Source organism: Colobus angolensis, unplaced genomic scaffold (assembly GCF_000951035.1).
Source record: "Colobus angolensis palliatus isolate OR3802 unplaced genomic scaffold, Cang.pa_1.0 Scaffold413, whole genome shotgun sequence".
NCBI classification, from domain to species: Eukaryota; Metazoa; Chordata; class Mammalia; order Primates; family Cercopithecidae; genus Colobus; species Colobus angolensis.
This window is the reverse complement of record NW_012117522.1, coordinates 1,663,478-1,678,460: the sequence shown is the minus strand read 5'-3', so window position 1 is coordinate 1,678,460 and position 14,983 is coordinate 1,663,478. Positions and strand designations below refer to the sequence as shown.

The window sequence follows — 14,983 nt, the reverse complement described above, 5'->3', positions numbered from 1 at the left end:
TCCAAATGAAATACGAATTGTGAATGCATTAAAATATAATTTAAGCCTGGGCAACATAATGAGACCCCGTCTCTACAAAAAATAAAAAACATTAACCAGGTGTGGGGTATTGCACCTGTAGTCCCAGCTACTTGGGAGGCTGAGAATTACTTGAGCCCAGGCTGTTGAGGCTGTGGTGAGCCATGATCATGCCACTGCACTCCAGCCTAGGCAATACAATGAGACCCTGTCTCAAAAAAAAAAAGTAAAAAAAAAAAAAAGTGTCTATATACAGACACACACACACATATGTCTGTGTCTATATATAGACACACATATATAATTATATATACATATATATATATATATAAAATTTAATTTGGCTGGGTGCAGTGGCTCACGCCTGTAATCCTAGCACTTTGGGAGGCCGAGGCAGGTGGATCATGAAGTCAGGAGTTTGAGTTCGAGACCAGCCTGGCCAGCATGGTGAAACCCCATCTCTACTAAAAATATAAAAATTAGCTGGGCCTGGTGGTGCGCACATGTAGTCCCGGCTACTCAGGAGGCTGAGGCAGGAGAATTGCTTGAACCTGGGAGGTGGAGGTTGCAGTGAGCCGAGATTGTGCCACTGCACTCCAGCCTGGGCAACAGAGCGAGACTCCATCTCAAAAAAAAAAAAATTAATTTGGTGAGTACTGACATCTTCGTAATTTCAAGTTATTCCAACCAAGAACTTGGACTATCTCTGCATTTATTCAGATCATCTTCTGTGTCTTTTATTAGAATTTTATAGTTTTCTACATGGAAGTCTTCTGTATTCTTGGTTTACTTAATACCTTTATACTTTTATCATTTTATTGCTATTGTGAAGAATATCTTTTATTAAATTATATTTTTATAGTTTTTACTGTAGTAGAGAAATGCTACTGATATTTGTAAGTTGTTCTGGTATTCCGAGACCTTGATGAATTATTTTATTATGTCTGATGTAGAATGTCTGATTATCATTTCAATTGCTTTCATACTTACTGGTCTACTCAAATGATCTATTTCTTTTTGGCCAGTTTTGATATCTTATATTTTTGTCTAGGAATTTAACTATTTTATTAGCGTTTTCACATTCATTAATGTGTAGTTATGTAAACTGTGTTCTTCTTCCTCTTCTACTTCTTTTTTTCTTTTCTTTTTTTTTGAGACAGGGTCTTGCTGTATCACCCAGGCTGGAGAGTGCAGTGGCAAGATCACAGCTCACTGCAGCCTTGACCTCCCGGGTTCAAGAGATCCTCCTACCTCAGCCACCCAAATATCTGGGACCACAGGCACACACCACCACACCCAGCTTTTTTTTTTTTTTTTTTTTTTTTGAGACTGAGTCTTGCTCTGTTTGCCCAGGCTGGAGTTCAGTGGCATGATCTCAGCTCACTGCAACCTCCACCTCCTGGGTTGAAATGATTCTCCTGCCTCAGCCTCCCAAGTAGCTGGGATTACAGGTGCACACCACCACGCCTGGCTAATTTTTTGTATTTTTAGTAGAGATGGAGTTTCACCATGTTGGCTAGGCTGGTCTCAAACTCCCAACCCCAAGTGATCTGTCTGCCTTGGCCTCCCAAAGTGCTGGGGTTACAGGCACAAGCCACCATGCCTGGCTGCCCCAGCTAATTTTTTAAAATTATTTTTTATTTTTTTGGCCGGGCGCGGTGGCTCAAGCCTGTAATCCCAGCACTTTGGGAGGCCGAGACGGGCGGATCACGAGGTCAGGAGATCGAGACCATCCTGGCTAACACTGTGAAACCCCGTCTCTACTAAAAAATACAAAAAACTAGCCGGGCGAGGTGGCGGGCGCCTGTAGTCCCAGCTACTTGGGAGGCTGAGGCAGGAGAATGGCTTGAACCCGGGAGGCGGAGCTTGCAGTGAGCTGAGATCCGGCCACTGCACTCCAGCCCGGGCGACAGAGCAAGACTCCGTCTCAAAAAAAAAAAAAAAAAAAATTATTTTTTATTTTTTGTAGAGACAGGGTCTCACTATGTAGTCCAGGCTGGTCTCAAACTCCTGGGCACAAGTGATCCTCCTGCCTAGCCTCCCAAAGTGCTGGGATTACAGGCACGAGCCACTGCACCAGACCACTTCTACTTCTTTTTAATTTCCAAGGAGATTTACATTTTCTTTCATCTTTTGCCCTAAAGCATTACCAGCCCAGGATCGCTCCACTTTTATTTTCAATTTGAGGGTTCCTGGCTACACAGTGGGTATAAATTAGTACTCCAAGCCAGCAGGAGGATAGACTCATGGTTAAAATTCTCAGAGACGGTGTTTTTTGTTTCTTTTTTCCCCCTACCTAGAGTACAAATTTTCTTGTGGTGGGCAGATTTTTTTCCTAGCCACTTTTCCACTAAACATGTGGCACTTTCGAGAATTCTGGCTTTTTCCCAGGGTCTCCATTCCAAATACACACTTACATGGGTCTTGTCTTTTGTTCCTACCTTGTTGTTAACCCAAATCCCTTCTGACTGATGCTACAAATGATATAGGGTGTTGAAGTGTCAGATGATTTTCTGCTCATGTTTTTCAGTTTTCTCCTTAATTTTGGCATGTAAGGATTTCCCTTACTCTTTTTTGAGGAGCTTAATTCAGCATTTAAAAGGATGCTGGGCTGGGCGTGGTGGCTCACGCCTGTAACCCTAGCACTTTGGGAAGCTGAGGTGGGCGGATCACCTGAGGTCAGGAGTTTGAGACCAGCGTGGCCAACGTGGCAAAACCCCGTCTCTACTAAAATTACAAGAATTAGTCAGGCATGGTGGCTCAGCTACTAGGGAGGCTGTCGCAGGAGAATCACTTGAACCCAGGAGGTGGAGGTTGCAGTGAGCCAAGATGGCGCCACTGCACTCCAGCCTGGGCGACAGAGTGAAACTCCACCTCAAAAAAAAAAAAAAAAAATTGTTTTATTTGAAATGGTAACAAATGTCATTACTGCCTTTAAAATGGCCTGGAGCACTCTGAAAAAATCCCAGGAGTTTTCTGACTACAGAATAAAATTAAAATTCTACCATTAGGCATAACCTGACTTCCATCTACCTTGTCAGCCTAGCATCTCCCACTACTTAGCAAAAGTGCACCTGACAATCATGACATGCTGATCTCAGTGATGTTCCCACTTGCCTGAAATACTGTTTCTTCGCCTAAAAGTCTCGTGCTGATTCTTTAAACTCCAGTACAAATGCAACTTCTTGAATAATTCTTCCCTTCTCTCTTAGAAAGTTAATCACTGTCCTCTATATTCCCTGATATTTATATGTTTGTTACAGCATTTACATGTGGTTATGGATGCCAACTGTATCAATATCTGATATATGAGATGTATCAATATCTGATGCAATAGATGTATCAATATCTGATATCTAAAAGGTGACAAGTGCTGTCAATAAAGTCTCTAACCTAGAACATAATCTGATTTTCTTTTTTCTTTTTGTGCTTCTCTAGACTTCAAAGCACCATAGATTGAAAAAGATCCAGAAATTAACAGGTCAGAGAGACCCTATCCTTTACTCTTCAGCTCAAGGTTAATAACAGACCAATTGTGGGTCTGCCTTCTGACTCTAGCCTTAAATAGCAGGTGGAGGGAGGTTGAAAAAGAGGATGTAAATGGAAGAAGTGTGCCTCTTCTTTTTAGCATTTCCATGTCTAAAGATATGTATGTATATGGCTCCATAATTCTTTCCATGGTTTCTTTCCTCATGCTTCCTTCCCTCAGCTCCTTTTGTGCAAAGTCTAAGGTATTGGGAAGGAAACTTGGTGAGATTTAGAATGGACAAAGGGTAACTACCAAGAGTTTGGTGTGGGAAGTTTCCCTATCTTTTTCCCCCTACCATAGATCCTGGATAGACTCCTTTGGAAGAAAAGATATGTATCATGACCTCTGTTTCCCCTACTCTCACTGCTTATTACTATGATTATTCATATTCTTCCCAATGTATATAGCTTACATCTACTGTATGATGAAGGCAGCATAGTATAGCTTTTTTAAAAATCTTCAGATAGGTTAAGTCTGAGATCTACCACTAATTAGCTTTATGATCTTGGGCATAACTTCATCTTCATTTCCTTGTTTGCAAAAAGAGGGGGTTGGATAAAATGATCACAATAATCAATAGTCATGATGCTGATAGATTCTTCACCTCTTCTCCCAGATCCACAGTGGGAGGAAAACCTCAGGATGGCTTGCACTGAAGCTAACCTGACAGGGTGAGTAAAGCCTTTCTTCAGCCTGTTCTACTGATAAACTTTGTGAAAGCTAGAAGTAAAGTACCTGGACTCTGTTTTACTTCCTTCACTATGATAGCTCCTTTCTAAGTTAAATCTCTCTTATTGTTTTCCTTATTGGTACTTTAATGAAACTTCAGTTCCATTGACATACACTGTTGCATCCAGTGTTTCAGAACTCCCTGTGGGCTGGACCCAGGAATATATACTCTGGTCAATGGAGCGGAGTCTTCAACAGATCTTCCGATACCTAGAAAGCATAAGGTCAGACAATGTAGTTTCTGGGTGGGGATTGAAGGTGGTAGAGGTTTTAAAAAGAAGGAAGGAAGGGAATGAAGGAGGGAGGGAGACAGGGAGAAGAGAGAGTTCGTTTTGTCTGTGGGGGAAGTTCTGGGTTCAAACTGGTTGAAGGATCATTTCTGGGTGGAATGGGAACAGTTTCCTCCCTTTGTCCTGGTGGAGGAATTCTTTCTATAAGTAATTAATGTTGGGGAAAGAAACTTTTTTTTTCCAAATTCTCCTTCAGACCAAAAATATTTTGCATTTGAAATGGCCACTTTTTTCCTTTTCCTATTTCAATGCAAACTGAAACATTTCTCTTTATTTCTTAGATTAAGGCTTATGAAACAGGATTTGCCTGAATCACAGGATGTGATTTCTTCCTCTACCACCTCTGTTCTTGTGACTCAGAAGACTGTTCTATGCTGTTGTGACTATAAGAAAGCAAAACATTCTACTGACCACAGCAGCTCCTTTAGTTCATCATGCAGTGACTCCAGTCTGTCTCATCTTCCTGTCTTTTCTGAAGGAACAACTTGGGAATTCCGGAGCCATAGTTTACCTATTTCCAACAAAAAGCAATCATCTGTGTTCAGGAACCAAGGCAAAACCCTGCCTCCTTTTCGGCTCTCAGAGCCCCAGGAACCAAAATTTTTTCAGAATTTGGTAGAACTTTCACCCTTAAAACCTCAGAACTCTTTTATCAGCTCTATTTCTGAACCCCTAAATATCTGCAAACAAAAAAGGAAAAAAAATGATGAGAGAATGAGCAAGAGCCATTTGACATCAGATCATGAGCCAAATTCTCTTTCCAAGAAGAGACCACGACTTCCAAGGTGGGCTACATTCAAGCTCTCTCCTTCAGTTAGAAGGGAGCTAGAAGAACATATGTCTCGGAAGGTTTTTGCTTTGCGGCAACAAACAGTACCTTTACCTTTGAGGAAATCATGGGCAATGCTGAATTATATAACTGAAGTACAAGGAGGAGTTGCTGAATCAGAAAAACCCCAAACTCAGTTATCTATGCCCATTCATCAAAACACTGAGCAAAATATCAACAACAAATCCTCAGACTTTCCATCATTTCAGCTCCATGTGAATGCTGGAGTGGGATCTAGATCAAATAGCACAGAAACAAAACTTTCACAGTCACTTATCTCAGATAAGCAGTTCCAACCTGGGGATGGCCCCCAAATCCTTGGATCCAAGCCTTTAGTTACATCAATAGGCACTCTACCTCCAGGAAGTTTAGAAGTTAATGTAATTCAAGAGGAAACTCCTTTACTGAAGAATGATCGAAAACACGTGCTAGAGCTTAGTATAGAGAAGAGGGTCATAGATTTTCCAGAAAAAAGGATACAGCAGCACAAGACACAAGTGACTAATGTGGAGCTGACCCCAAGGCTATCATATCAAGTCAAAGACAGCATAAAGGTAACTCCATTGGCATTACTTCAGGTCATGAATTCAATGGGGATGATCCCAGAATCACATTCAGAATTTGCAGGTTTGTTCCCACAGCTGCCAAGTCAAGTTGTGAAACCAATGGAAACCATGGAAACAGTGAGCATAACCCCCAAACCACCAAATCAAGTCATTCAGTCAATGGAGGCAGCCCCAAGGTCTCAGCACCAAGTTACAGAATCAGAGAGGATGGCCACAGGATTACTGAATCAGGTCACAGATAATAAGAAAGTAACTCCTGTAGCACTGCTTCAAGTTATGGATTCTATGGGGATGATTAACAAATCACATCCACATACAGAATCAGTGAGAACGACTCCAGCACCACAATACCAAGTCATAGAGTCAGTGAAGATGAACACATTGTTGAACCATCAAGCCACAAAACCAGAAAAGATGAATCTAAGGCCACAACATGGAGTTATGGAAACTGTGGAAATGGTGCCAGGACCACAGCATAAAGTCATGAAATCAGTGGGCATGACCTCAGGGTCACAAAGTCAAGTCATGGAACAAGGAAAGGCTACTCCAGGGCTAATACGTCAAGACACAAAATCACTGGACATGATCTCAGCACCATTACATCAAGTCATGGGTTATGAGAAAGTAATTCCAGTGGCACTATTACAAGCCATGGATTTCAGGGGGATAATTCCACCAGCACAGCCACATGTTATAGAATCTGGGGGCTTGACCCCAAGTTCACAGTTGCATCGTAGGAGATCTGTTCATCTGGTCCTACCACCAGAGTTTCAAGATATAAACACTGTGGAGTTGGCCAAAGGGACCCAATTTAAGGAAGTAAAAGCTGCAGAGATGAGCCCCAGTGAAGCCACAGAGCCTGAAATACTGACCCCATGGCATCAAGCCTCAGAATCTTTAGAGATGATCTCAGGACCAGGATATCAAGGAAAAGAAGCAAAGTTAACCTCTGACACCTGTCACCAAGTAGAAAAATCTATTGGGTTGACACAACCATCTTTAGGAACTACCCCAGGGCCACTGAGCCAAACTTCAGAATCTGTGGAGATAAGCTCAATGTCATCCCAAGACACTCTTAAGACGATGCACCAACTTGGAAAAGCAATGGGGGAAACTCCAGTATCACAACACACAACAAAAGAATCTCTGGATTTGATACCAGGATCAGAAATGCAAAGTGTGAAATCAGAGGTATTGACCACAGAGCCACAGCCCCATGATATGAAGTTTGTTCACTGCAATACAGGGCCATGTTCAGAAGTTACTGAATTGTCAGAGATACCCCCCATGTCAGAATATAAAGAAACTGTGGGGTTGGCATTGCCTCAAGTTGATAAGACCCAGGGGGTCATCCCAGTACCACCACATGCAGAAACAGGATTTTTGGAGTTGACTCTAGGACCTGGCACGCAATATGAGAAATCAGAGCCACTACTGCAAAATTTGAAATCTATGGAGTTAACCAGTGAGTCATCTCCATTAGTGATAGGATCTAAAAATTTAATTACAGAACCAAAACCACATGTTATGGACCTGACCCCAGGGCTACAGCTCCAGGGAGAAAAGTCTAAGCAGCTGGATCTAGAGTCACAATTGCAAGATATGAAATATGTGAATCTAATCCAACAGTCAACTACAGGAGTGGTAGAATCTGAGGAGATGATGCCAGAGCTACTGCTACAAAGTATGCCACTGGAGGATTTGACTAAGATGGAAGAGCTCCAAGGTGTAAAATCTGTGGATTTAAACCTAGGCCCATCTCAGCCAAGTGTCAAATCTTCTGGATTGACCCCAGGGTCACAGTTGCCAAGTGTCAGATTTTCAAGGGTATTTCCAGGACCACTTCTTCAAGGTGAAAAACCTGTAGATTTAATCTCACAACTCCCACATTATGGTGTGAAATCTGATGAACTGACCTCAGATTCCTCAGTTCAGGACATCAAATTGTCAGATTTTACCCAAGAGCCAACACATCAAAGTGTCAAATTTGTTCAGCTGACTCCAGAATCACAACCTCAAGATGTGAACTTTGTGGAACTAAGCCCAGGACTATGCTTGCAAGATGTCAAATTTTCTGATTTAATCCCAGAGCCAAAGCATCAAGGTTTCAAACATATGCAGTTGATACCAGGAGCTCAGCTCGAAGATATAAACTCTCTAGGTTTTGTACCAGAGTCATCTTTGCAGTCAAGCCAAGGGCCACACGTTGAAGATATGAAATCTGTTCTGTCTACTGAAGGATCACAGTTTCACAGCATGAAATCTGCGAAATCGATCTCAGAACTACCATTTCAAAGTGTAAAATCTGAGGAAGTAAACCTAGGGCCATGGCAGCAAGATATCAAATTTTCTGAATTGACTTCAAGGCCAAAGCTGCAAGGTGTCAAATTTGGGGATCAAACCCCAGGATCAATGTTTCATAGTGTGAATTCTGTAGAGGTGGTTCCAGAGTTAGGGCTGCAAGATTCCAAATTAGCAAAGATATTTCCAGGAACTCGAAGTATGAAACAGGTAGAGCTTAACCCAGAGCTGCAGCTACAAGATGTCAAATTTTTTGATTTAGTACCAGGAACTCAACCTCAAGGTGTGAAATCTTTAGACTTAAACTCAGGGCCACAGCTACAACATGTAAAATTTTTCGAGATGACCCCAGGGCCAAAGATGCAAGGTGTACCACCTGTGGCAATGGCTCTAGGGCCAGAGGAGGAAGGGGTTAAGCCTGAGTTGTTAGTATCAGAGCCACTGTTTCAAGGTGTAAAATATGTAGCAGGCAACCGAGAACCAAGCCTTGAAGCTGAAGTTTCCTATAAATTAGTCTCAGAGCCACAAATGCCAGATGCAGAATCCATGGAGTGGACTCCTGGGCCACAGTTGCCCAGTGTAAATCATTCTGAGTTGACCAGACAACCACAGTTACAAAGCATGAAATCTCCTGAATTGATGCAAAGACCACAGTTACAAGACGTAAATCCTGTGGAGTGGAGCCCAATCTTAAAACTTCAAGATTTCAAATGTGAAAAGCTAACCCCAGAGCCACTGCTAGAAGATATGAAATCTGCGGAATTAATCCCAGGGCCACATTTGGGAGATGTGAAAACTATGCAGTTAACACCAGAGCCAGAATTGGAAGACGTCAAATATATGACGTTAACCCCAGAGCCACAGGCAGGAGGTGTAACACTTGAGGAGGTAACCCCAGGCTCAAAGTTTCAATCTGAGTTGCTGACCTCAGGATCACAGTTGGAAGATATGAAATCTGTGACCTTAACTCCAGGACCATGCCTGGAAAGCATGAAATCTATGGAGATAATTCCAAGTCCACAGCTGGAAGGTGGGAAATCTGTGGCGACAACCTTAGGGTCACAGACAGAAGATGTCAAATCTGTGGAATTCACCCCTGATTCCGAGCTTCAAGGTGTAAAATCTGTGGAGTTGACTCCATGTTCAAGAATTCAAGATTTAAAAACTGAGGATTTGATCCTAGGTACACAGCTGCAAGATATGAAAACTGGAAAATTAAAACTCGGGCTAAAGATGCAAGGTGAGAAGTCTATGGCTTTTGTACCAGGGCCATTGCTTCAAGGGGTTAAATCTATGGAGATGCTTCAAGGGCCTCAGCTACAAAGCGTGAAACCTGAAGAACTGACTTCAGTCCCACAAATGCAGTCCCACATGAAATTTGGGGAGATTACTCCATGTTTAAAGCTTCGAAGTTTAAAATCTATAAAGGAGACTCAAGATCCACATCTGCAATGTGTAAAATCTGTAAAGTTGACCCCATGGCAAAAGAGGCCGGTAGTAAAATTTGTGAATGTAACCAGAGGAGAAGAGTTTGAAGAAGTAAATTCTGTGGATTTAGTTCTAAAGCAACAGTTTCAAGGGATGGCACCTGTGGATTCAACCCTTGAGCCTGAACAGGATGGTCAGATACCTGTAAACTCACAGGAGCAGCAATGTGTGAATTTTGAGCAAGTAAAGAAAGGGTCTGAGTCAGAAGGTGTGATGTCTTTGGAGTTAATTCCAGAGCCAAAATTTGAAGGTATAAAATCTGTAGACCTCAAGTCTGACCTACAGTCGAAAGGTGTAAAATCATCTGAATTGACTCCAGAATCAAATATGCAAGATGTAAAAATGAAAGAGTTTAAACATGAACCACAGTTGCAAAGTATGAAATATCCCAAGTTGACCCCAGGACCACAGTTGCACCAAGTGAAACCCTTGGGCTCAACTGTAGAGCCACAGATTCAAAGTGTGAAAATTGTGGAATTAAACAAAGATCTAGAGCTTGGAAGAATGAAATCTGTTCAGTGGATAACAAGACCTGAGTCCCAAGGTCTAAAATCTGTAGGGTTAAATCTTGGGTCACAATCTCGAAGTGTCAAACCTGCAGAATTGAAACTTTCCATACAGTTGGGAGATATGATAGCATCTAAATTGGTTCTAGAGCCAAAACTTCAAGGTGCAAAACCTATGGAGTTTAACCGTGGGCCACAGTTGCAGTATGTAAAAACCTCTGAGTTGTCTTCAGGACCACAGCTGCAAAAAGGGAAAATGCTGGCATCAACCTCAGAGCCACAACTTCAAGGTGTGAAAACTGTGGAGCTAAACCAAGACTCACAGCTTGGAAGTGTGAAATCTGTGCAGTGGATACCAGGACCTGAGTTCCGGGGTGTAAAAACTATAGGGTTAAATCTTAGTTCACAATCTCAAGGTGTCAAACCTGGAGAGTTGAAATCTTCCATAGAGTCAGGAGGTGTAAAGTCAGCTCAACTGACTCTAGGGCCAAAACTTCAAAGTACAACATCTATGGAGTTTAACCTTGGGTCACAGTTGCACTTTGTGAAAGCTCCTGAGTTGTCCCAAGGACCACAGCTGCAAAAAGAGAAAATTCCAGCATCGACCTCACAGCCATATTTTCAAGGTGTGAAAACTGTGGAGTTAAACCAAGACTCAAAGCTTGGAAGTGCGAAATCTGTGCAGTGGATATCAGGACCTGAGTTCCAAAGTGTAAAAACTGTAGGGTTGAATCTTGGTTCACAGTCTCGAGGTGTCAAGCCTGCAGAGTTGAAATCCTCCACAGAGTCGGGAGGTGTAAAATCATCTGAACTGACTCTAGGACCAAAACTTCAAGGTGCAAAATCTGTGGAGTTTAGCTTTGGGCCACAGTTGCAATGTGTGAAAACTCCTAAGATGTCCCAAGGACCACAGTTGCAGAAAGGGAAAATTCTAGTGTCAACCTCAGAGCCACAGCTTCGAAGTGTAAAAGATGTGGAGTTAAACCAAGACTCACAGCTTGGAAGTATGAGCTCTGTGCAGTGGATACCAGGACCTGAGTTCCAAGGTGTGAGATCTGTGCTAAAATGTGGTTCACAATCTCGAGTTGTCACAACTGTAGAATTGAAACCTTCAATACAATTAAGAGATGTGAAGTCATCTGAGTCGATTCCAAGGCCAAAGCTCCAAAGTATACAACCTTTGACATCACTCCAGGAACATCAGTTGCCAGGGCTCGAACCTATTGATTTGAAATCTGGGCTACAGTTGAGAAGTGTGAAATCATGTGGCCCGATTTCAACATCAAAGCCGTGTGGTATAAAATCTGTGGCATTCAAACCTGGGCTTCATTCGCAAGATGTGAAATCTTCTGAGTTGACCCCAAGACCACAGTTGCACAAAGTGAAACCCGTGGAGGCATACCCAGGAACACCGCTGCAAGATGTGAAGTCTCCAGTGTTTACACAAGAGCCACAGTTTTCAGGGGTGAAATCTGGAGTATTAAGCCAAGAGCTACAATTACAAAGTGATAAAACTGTAGCGCTAAACTTCTTACTACATTTGAAAAGCATGAAATCATCTGAATTGGCTCATCAGACAAAGCTTCCAGGTATGAAATCTGAGGAGTTCAACTCTGGGCCACAATGGCAATGTGTCAAATCTTCTAAGTTGAACCCTAAGACAAAGTCCCAAGACATGAAGTTTACAGAGTTAAACCCCAGTTCACAGTTGAAAGATATCCCATATTCTGATTTGACCACAAAGACCAAGATTCAGGGTGTCAAATCTACAGACTTCAAACCTGGGCCACAGTTGCAAGGAGTGAAATCTTCTGAGTCGATACTGAAGACAAAGCTTCAAGAAATGAAATTAATGGAATGCAACTCAGGCCCATGGTTGCAAGATTTGAAATCTTCTAGGTTGATCATGGGTATAGAGCTTCAAGACATTAAATCCGTGGATTTCAGTTCTGCACCACACTTACAGAGTGTGAAATCTTCTGAAGTGATTCCAGGGGGAAAGCTTCAGGGTGTGAAATCGGTAGAATTCAAACCTAGTCCAAAGTTACAAAGTGAGAAATCTGATTTGACCCTGGGGAGGAAGTTTCCAGGTGTGAAATCTGTAGAGCTGGAATCAGGCCCACAGTTACAAGATATAAAATCTTCTGATCTGATCATGGGTATAAAGCTTCAAGATGTAAAATCTATGAAGTTCAGTTCTGGACAACACTTTCAAGGTATAAAATCTTCTGAGGTAACTTCAGGGACAAGGCTTCAAAGTATGAAATCAATGGATTTCAATTCTGGACAACAGATACAAAGTGAAAAATCTTCTGAGTTGATTCAGGGAACAAACCATCAAGATGTAAAATCTGTAGAATTCCACCATGGTCCAAAGTTACAAGGTGTGACATCTTCTGAGTTAACACCAGAGACAAAGCTTCAAGGTGGGGAATCTGTGGAGTTCAACTCAGGCCCACAGTGGCAAGATACAAAATATTCTAACTCAATCATGGGGACAGAGCTTCAAGATGTAAAATCTATGAAGTTCAGCCCTGGATCACACTTGCAAGGTATGAAATCTTCTGAAGTGATCCCAGTGACAAAGCTTCAAAAAGTGAAATCTGTGCTCATGCCTAGGCCAATGTGGCAAGATGTGAAATCTTCTGAATTGACTCTAGGTACAAAGGTACAGGATAGGACATCTTTGGGGTTAAACTCAACTTCACAGTTACCAGATAGAAAAGTATCTGTGTTGACACCAGGGATACACCTTCAAGGTGTGAAATCTGTAGAATTTAATCCTGGGGCAAAGTTGGAAGATACGGAATCTGGGTTGATAAAGCTTCAGAGAGTGAACTCTACAGAGGGCAACCATGACCCAGAATTGCAGGTTGCAAAACTCTCTAAGTTGGCCTTGGAATCAAAGATAAGTGTGGTACCTTCTGAGTTCAATGCTGAAAAGCAGCAGCAAGATGAAAAATCTCATAAGTTGAATCCATGGCCAGACCTTCAAAGTGTAAACTTTATGGTGTTCAATCCTGAGTCACATCTGCAACATAGAAAATCTTCAGAATTATGCACAGGGACAAAGCTTCAAGATGTAAAATCTATGAAATTCAATCTTCAGCAACAGTTGCAGGGTGTGAAATCTTCTGAGTTGTGCCTAGGAACAAGGCTTCAAGGTACACAATCTTTAGATTTCAACCCTGGACCACAGTTGCAAGGATTAAAATGTGCCAAGTTGACTCCTGGGCCTGAGCTTCAAGGTATAAAATCTAAGGTGTTCTGCCTTGGACCATGTTTGCAAGATGTGAATTCTTCTGTATCCATTTCAGAGCCACCACTTCAGTGTGTAAATTCTAGTGGGTGCAACCCTGGGTCAAATTTGCGAGGCGTGAATTCTTCTGCATCCATTCCAGAGCCACCACTTCCGTGTGTAAATCCTACTGGGTGCAGCCCAGGGCCACATTTGCAAGGTATGAATTCTGCATTCATTCCACAGTCACAAGCTCAGTGTGTAAATTCTATTGGGTGCAACCCAGAGCCATATTTACAAGGTATGAAATTGCCTGAATTAACTCCAGTTTCAAAACTTCAAGGTATGAATTGTTCTGAATTGAACCCAGGGACAGAAATTCAAAGTGAGACACCTATGATATTCAACCCTATACCACATTTGCAAGGTTTAAAATCTGAATTGACTCCAGGGTCAAAGTTTCTGTGTGCAGCACCTATTGAATGTAACCCTGAGCCACAGGTGCAGTATGTGAATTCTTCTGAGTTGAATCCAGGGCTAAAATTACAATGTATAAATTCTATGGAGTACAAACTTGAGCCACACTTGCAAGATGTAAAATCAGGGACAAAATTTCAAGTTATGAAATCTTCTGAGTTGCATCCTGGGCCAGAGCTTCAAGGTATAAAATCTGTTGTGTTCAACTCTGTGCAACATTTACAAGATGTAAAATATGAACTGACTCCAGGGACAAAATTCCAAGATATAACACCAAAAGAGTTCAACTCTGGCCCACAGCTGCAAGGTATGAATTCTTCTGAGTTGAATTCAGAGTCAAAATTTCAATGCATAAATTCTATCAACTTTAATCCAGGGCAACAGATACAAAGCATGAAACCCTCTGAACTGAACCCTGGGTCAGAATCTCAAAGTACAAAATCTATTCTGTTCAATCCTGGACCACACTTGCAAGGTAAGAAATCTTCTGAGTTAACTCCAGGAACCAAGTTTCAAGGAGTCCAATTTTTGGAGAAGCACCTTGGCTCACAGCAAGTTGTGCAACCTGTGTTCACTTTGGGTCCTCAGAAAAATGGTACGAAATCCGTGGTATTTTTACCAGAGCCACTGCTTAACGATGTAAAGCCCGTGGAGATAAATAAACAGCCATTGCTTTATGATGCAAATTCTGCAAAAATGATTTCAGCCTCTGAGCTGCCGGACATAAAATATGAGGTATTTACATTAGAGCCATGTTTTCAAAAAGTGACATCTGTGGAGTTAAAACCAGAACCATATCCTCAAGGTATGAATTCTGAGGAGCTGCATTCACACCTCAGGCAGCATAGTATGAGATCTGTGGTATTTGTACCAGAGCCATGTTCTCAAGATGTGAAATCTGTGAAGTCAACTCTATGGCCACAACCTCAAAGTGTAAATTCTTCAGGGTTGACATCATGCTTTGGGTCACAATGTGTTAAATCTGCGGCCTTTGCATCACAGCCATGTTTTC

At 42.0% G+C, this 14,983-nt stretch overlaps 1 protein-coding gene across 1 annotated transcript in view; it reads left to right on the top strand.

Annotated features, from left to right (window-relative positions):
• Positions 1-14,908, top strand: part of LOC105521951 — a 40,775-nt gene extending 25,867 nt beyond the window's left edge. The window contains exons 2-6 of the mRNA XM_011956327.1: positions 3,457-3,535; positions 4,164-4,218; positions 4,405-4,500; positions 4,848-14,776; positions 14,904-14,908. Coding sequence (XP_011811717.1) covers positions 3,457-3,535; positions 4,164-4,218; positions 4,405-4,500; positions 4,848-14,776; positions 14,904-14,908 — 10,164 coding nt within the window. The remainder of the gene's footprint in view (positions 1-3,456; positions 3,536-4,163; positions 4,219-4,404; positions 4,501-4,847; positions 14,777-14,903) is intronic.
• The last annotated feature ends 75 nt before the right edge of the window (positions 14,909-14,983 follow it).